The 6,492-nt window shown below is 35.6% G+C and overlaps 1 protein-coding gene across 1 annotated transcript; it reads left to right on the forward strand.

Annotated features, from left to right (window-relative positions):
- Positions 504–6,277, forward strand: LOC109345345 (protein STRUBBELIG-RECEPTOR FAMILY 8-like). Its single transcript, XM_019584295.1, has 16 exons — positions 504–632; positions 1,204–1,336; positions 1,449–1,520; positions 1,617–1,682; positions 1,808–1,879; positions 1,977–2,048; positions 2,638–2,709; positions 2,800–2,865; positions 2,937–3,002; positions 3,100–3,416; positions 3,667–3,923; positions 4,368–4,639; positions 4,803–4,938; positions 5,049–5,188; positions 5,310–5,466; positions 5,904–6,277. The coding sequence occupies exons 1-16, from the start codon at positions 533–535 to the stop codon at positions 6,054–6,056; spliced, it is 2,151 nt and encodes a 716-aa protein (XP_019439840.1). The 5' UTR covers positions 504–532; the 3' UTR covers positions 6,057–6,277.

Below are 6,492 nucleotides of genomic sequence, written 5' to 3' on the forward strand. Positions count from 1 at the left end.
CTCAACAAGTATTATTATTAAGAATCAAAAATATTTTGGTGATTATAAAAGACTTTAATTAAAGCAACCATGATAGTTATTCTTAAAATTATCTTAATAAATAAATGTTATTCTTATTTACTAAGAAATTACAATAAATTATAAAATATTGTATAAAATTAAATAGGAATGATATTAATATTTGTTATAGGATGTTCCTAACCTATAATAAGAAGCTTTTAAAAAAAAAAATAGTTGCTAATTTGTACGTATTTTAATTTTCGCCGACACACGTATACATTATTTTCTTGTCTGGGTTCCTTTTTTCAAGTCTCTCTCTCTTTCTCTCTCTCTCTCTTCATCACTCTAAGCTTCGAATCTCTATCTGTCCATTTCTTTAATGGCATTGCCTTCTTTTACAACCATTCCCGATCTATACTTCAACTACTACTCTTCCACTTTCATTTCAATCTTCTTCTTCTTCTTCTTTCCCTTTCTTTCCATCCTACTATTGCATGCACTCTCCCACACCTGAAGTAGAAACAACAAAACAATGCTTATTACCTTCTTCCCTTTTTCTATCTTCCTTTCTTTCTCTTTCATCTTCTCACTTTTTCTACCTCTTTCAATCTCCAACACTGACCCATCTCATGGTAATATTACTATCATACCCATTTTCTCATTTCTTAGTTCTATACTTCTATGATCATTCATCATACTGTCATTTGTTCATCCATTCATTGGTTTGGTCTCTTGTGATGGAAAAGTTTTCGTTTTTGATAAAAAAAATTGATTTTGCGATGTGGGTAGGTGGTTGCTGTTTCAACCCAAGTGAACCTTGGCTTGTTCAAGTTTGATTTTTGATGTTGCAGGGAAAATGCTTTAATTTAAACATTGACTTATCTTGCTTTTACCATGCCAAAAGAAGTGTTTTTTAGGTTGAACAGATGAGGGGTCATTAACTTTTGGGGTTTTGATTTTGTTTTCTAAACTCTGCTATATGTAGGAGAGTGCAATAAATGAAGTCACAGGTTTATGCTTTTTCAACATTCAAACCAAAAAAAGAAACTTCTATATTTTTATTGGAAATAAGGTTGATCTTAATCCAAGATTAAAATGATGTACCTTTTTTATGTCTATAATAAGAAAATTTAATGCAAAGAGGCCGATGCCATTGCCTTTGTGGATTATTGATTGTTTTTATTTCTGTTCTTCATGTTGCAGTTCAAGCTCTCGGGGTCTTGTACAACGCGTTGAATAGTCCAACTGTGCTAACGGGTTGGAAAATTGGTGATGGTGATCCATGTGGAGAGTCATGGAAAGGGATAACCTGTGATGGTTCATCAGTTGTTTCGATGTATGAGATTCGGATGACACTGAACAATTGTAATTTTCTCTAGTTGTTTTTTAGTAGTGTGTTCATGATTGGGAAAACTAACTTATTCGGTCGATGTTGTAATGTTGGTTAGTGAGCTCTCAGGTTTAGGACTCAATGGGACTCTTGGATACTTGCTTTCAGATCTTATGTCACTGCGAAAACTGTGAGATGATAGTGTTTTGTTATTTTGTTGTACACATGATCTCTACTGTTTTAATATATTGGTGATTGATAGCTTCTTTTTTATTGTTTTTTCTAGTGACTTAAGTGACAACAAGATCCATGACACGATTCCTTACCAGTTGCCGCCGAATCTTACCAGCTTGTAATATTCACCAACAATTGCCTGCTTATTTCATTTATTGATCAGTTTCACTTACAGCTTTATCTAAAAAAAATTATTTATCTTGTTACTGAAATGTGTCATTCCTCTTCAATTGTAACAATCAGGAATTTTGCAAGAAATAACTTAAGTGGAAATCTTCCTTATTCAATTTCTGCCATGACTTCACTCAATTATCTGTAAGTTGCTTTTGAATGTATAAAATTTTATTTCATAATTTTCAATTTGGTCGTATATTGGAGCCACTCTTACACTGTTCTTTGGTGTGATTTTTAGGAATGTCAGCAATAATGTGCTCTCCATGACAATTGGTGACATGTTTCAAACTCTTTCTGATCTGAGTACCTTGTAAGATATCTTACATAGAGTCTTCACTCCATTCTCCCATCATTTATTTCATTTTTGTAGTATTATGTTTAAGAAACAAATGCTTAAATTTGACCACTCTAGTCCTAGGGTGCTTGTCTAAATCATAAGCATCTGATTCCCAATAGCAAGAGTTCAATTCCCATTCTTAGTCCTTGTATCTCAGTTTAAGGTTGATTCTACGGTTTGTGATGGGCTTCATCCATGTTCATTCACTTCAATTAACTACTTATTGTTGAATGTGAATTTGGAAAAGTTAGAGCCACTCATACAACAGTATTCATAGGCCGTTTGGAATCAACGTGGTGTATATTTTTCCCTCTTTTGGAAGCTTTATTCCTTGCAATTCTTTAGAGTAATCACACAAGGATCCGATTTCATATACATATTGTCATAAAGCTTATGCTGCAATAAAAATCCATTTCAGGGTGTAAGAGTTTCATACTCAAACTGTATAATTCTCTGGACTTCATAGTTAATTGTTGTTTTGATAATTGTTATTGGGTACCTATTCAAATTTTTAAGATTGATTCTGTTTAATGAATGTTTGTCCTCATTTTCAATGATGCAGGGATCTATCCTTCAATAGCTTTTCTGGAGATCTTCCTCCTTCATTTGCTTCATTGTCCAATCTTTCTTCTCTGTATGTTGGATGAAATTTCTGTTCAAGAACCGGTAGCATATCATAGTAAATGTTAATGTTAATTTAATGCTTAGCAAAAAAAATTTGCAGCCATTTGCAGAACAATCAGTTGACTGGCTCTCTTGTTGCTCTTGTTGGTTTGCCGTTGGATACTTTGTAAGCTCTTCTCCTTTTGCGGCGTGAATTATATTTATGGTAGGTTCTTATCTTGCTCCTCGTTTTTTCAGAAATGTCGCTAACAATAATTTCAGTGGATGGATACCTCATGAGCTTAGTTCCATCCCTAACTTCATGTAAGCATTTATGCATTTTTGATTAAAAAATACCGTTATGTTTTCTAGTGCGTAGTTTCAGTGATTTGGTTAATGTGACTCTTCAAATATGAACTAGATATGATGGAAACTCTTTTGCTAATGGTCCTGCTCCTCCTTCACCACCATCTACGTTGCCTCCGCCAAGTGGATCTCATAATACTCATCATCATTCAGGATCTGGTTCACATAATAAAACACGGGGTTCTGATAGTCATGGAAACTCCGATGGCCATAAGGTTTTGACAACAGGGGCCATTGTAGGCATTGTTTTTGGTTCAGTGTTGGCAGCTCTTATTGTGCTACTTGCTTTTGTTTTCTGTATCCAAAAGCAAAAAAAGAAGGAAAAGGGTGCAAGTACTTCTAGTGGGAGGCTTCCTCGTGGAATTACGAACGGTGAATTCCCTTTCTATACCTTGTTTCCAAAAATACTTTATGATTGTTTATTTTGATTTCTTTGTAGAAATGTGATGGTAGCACTATTTGTAAATCTTTAACGAAACTCATTAACATTATCATTTTGAAGCTATTGTTCTGTTAAATGGTCGATTCAGAACTCCTACTATTTATTTATTGTGTTGAGCTGAAGGATTACATATACACATTCTCACTAGTTTTACCTTTTATTTTTTGTTGTTACTTGCAGTAACTCCTCAGATGCAGGAGCAAAGGGTAAAGAGTGCTGCTGTTGTTACCGATCTCAAGCCTCCTCCTGCAGAAAATGTGATGATTGAGAGGGTACCTACAAAGAGTGGATCTGTAAGGCAAATGAAGTCCCCTATAACTTCCACATCATACACTGTCGCTTCTCTCCAAAGCGCAACAAATAGCTTTAGCCAAGAGTTTATTGTCGGTGAAGGTTCTCTTGGTCGAGTTTACAAGGCTGATTTCCCAAATGGAAAGGTAACCTTAATGTTGCATTTCTTTTCTACCTATTGGCATTGTAGGAATTTATACTAGTCGTGTGTGGGTGAAAAATACATACTAAGGGACAAGTATCCACTACTGGTTGGACCAGTCCTATGGAAAATGAACTGTGCCATTGCCAGAGCATAATAATGTAATGGGTCATACAGACCATGGTTTGTCACATTTTCTTAAATGTTTTCCTTCCCGACTTCTGTAGCATGTAGTTTTTTTATAAGCCATTTGGCAGTGCGGTGCCTATTCAATTATTAAGTTTAACAGTTAGGGAGTTGTACAATGATCTACTCTGTCTCTATCTTCATTTTCATGTTCTATTTTGGTACATTTTATTTCCGTAGTAATTCAAACTCGAGAACTTCATTCATTTTTCCTTTAAAATTTATGTATATTCTAATGGTTTCAGGTCTTGTTTTTGTGTAGATCATGGCTATTAAGAAGATTGATAACTCAGCACTTTCACTACAAGAGGAAGACAATTTTCTTGAAGCTGTTTCAAATATGTCACGCTTGCGACATCCCAACATCGTTACACTGGCTGGATATTGTGCAGAGCATGGCCAACGACTTCTAGTTTATGAGTATATCGAGAATGGGAATCTGCATGACATGCTCCATTTTGCTGAAGATAGCAGTAAGGATTTATCTTGGAATGCCCGTGTACGCATAGCACTTGGCACAGCCCGAGCTTTAGAGTATGTTTCATACATGACATTTTAAGCCTATCCTCAGCATGGCCTTGACAGGCTACCCCATCCCCTCATTTTTTCCCCAAGTTCATCATTGTAGGATGAATGAGCGTATCAAATTCAAGCTAATTTATATTTATTGTTTCGTATCATATGCTTTGTCTATCAGGTACTTGCATGAAGTGTGCTTGCCATCTGTTGTTCATAGAAATTTCAAATCAGCAAATATACTACTTGATGAGGAGCTTAATCCTCACTTGTCTGACTGTGGTTTAGCTGCTCTAACTCCAAACACTGAGCGGCAGGTTGGTGAAAGATGCTCGTGTTCCCTTCAAGCACTGCTGAGTTCTGAACATGGTATCTGTTATCTTTTCTCAATACACTGCATTGATGAAAATCATTTTCTGTTTATCAGGTTTCAACTCAGATGGTTGGTTCATTTGGTTATAGTGCTCCTGAGTTTGCATTATCGGGGGTATACACTGTAAAAAGCGATGTTTACAGCTTTGGGGTGGTTATGCTGGAACTACTGACTGGTCGAAAACCACTTGACAGGTAAGTCTATCCTACATGATTGAAATTAATGTTCATGTTCATCATTAATGATTGCCTCTTGATAATATCTTTTCTTTTCTGTATGGCTTCTTAGACTCACTTGTAATTTTTGTATGTTCAGTTCACGGGCTAGACCAGAGCAATCACTTGTGAGGTGGGCAACACCACAGCTCCATGATATAGATGCTTTGGCCAAAATGGTTGATCCTGCTCTGAATGGCATGTATCCTGCAAAGTCACTTTCACGCTTTGCCGATATCATTGCCCTGTGTGTTCAGGTAAAGTTTTTTCAATTTCCGATTTACTGAATGTTTTGCCTTCATTTAAAACCTCCAATTTTGGCTTCCTTAACAACTATAAAGGCGCTTATTAGCAACGCTCTATTTTAGTATCCATCCCATTCTCTGCATGCACTCTTGGAACTCAGTCATCTAGTTTTTTGTAAAACTACCCTCAAGTTTGGCTTTTCTGCTGATGCACTCGGGCCGCGTTTGAATAAATAACTTAATTAAGTGTTTATTCTGCAAGAGCTTATGTCCTCCCTCTATGTTTTTTTAGCATATAAGTTTAAAAGAGCTTATAGTAAGGTCATAAACTATTTTTATAAGCTCTTCCAAATTTTCAAATGCACTCTTCATAGTTTGTATGTTTTAGCAATATCTTGCATATAGCTGTTGCCTTCATCTCCCTTAAATGAATTTTATTATGTACACAGCCGGAACCCGAATTTCGACCTCCCATGTCTGAGGTGGTGCAAGCGTTGGTACGATTAGTCCAAAGAGCAAGTGTGGTTAAACGGCGACCAAGTGAGGAATCTGGTTTTGGTCACAAGACTCCAGATCATGAGGCCATAGACATGTCCTTTTAAATGTTTGAGCCTCTTAATTATTATCTTTTTGCAATTTTGTGTAAAGTGGTGCAATTTTCCAGGAAAAAACTCTTACAGATTAAAGATATTTGTGTTGGAACTTTTCACTCCATTTAATACTTTGGAAAATAAACTGTATATTCAACTTACCATGCTGTAATATAATGTAATTTAAAGCCATTCTCACCTAGATGCAAGACAACTTGTTGTTTTTTTTTCAATTTTTATTTAGAACAACTTTATGACTTAAAAGCTTTGTTGGCAAGCACTTATGAAAGTTCAACTACCACCAACATAAGCCATAAAAAGGGAGAGTGAAAACTATTTGTAATGAGTTGGATAAACTATGATATGACATTGCATGCATAGGGAAGGGTCCTACTTGTTTTCTTCTGCTTCTTGAATTATTTTTTTGACTTTGGTTATGTTCATTGTT

This window comes from Lupinus angustifolius, chromosome LG04 (assembly GCF_001865875.1).
Source record: "Lupinus angustifolius cultivar Tanjil chromosome LG04, LupAngTanjil_v1.0, whole genome shotgun sequence".
In the NCBI taxonomy this organism is placed as follows: domain Eukaryota; kingdom Viridiplantae; phylum Streptophyta; class Magnoliopsida; order Fabales; family Fabaceae; genus Lupinus; species Lupinus angustifolius.

What these genes read in the sequence shown, in the direction of transcription:
- LOC109345345 (XM_019584295.1), top strand. Translation starts at nt 533, where the DNA reads ATGCTTATTACCTTCTTCCCTTTTTCTATCTTCCTTTCTTTCTCTTTC. An exon ending in GGTCGAAAACCACTTGACAG is followed by an intron (nt 5,189 to 5,309) that starts GTAAGTCTATCC and finishes TTGTATGTTCAG; the next exon opens with TTCACGGGCTAGACCAGAGC. An exon ending in TCATTGCCCTGTGTGTTCAG is followed by an intron (nt 5,467 to 5,903) that starts GTAAAGTTTTTT and finishes TTATGTACACAG; the next exon opens with CCGGAACCCGAATTTCGACC.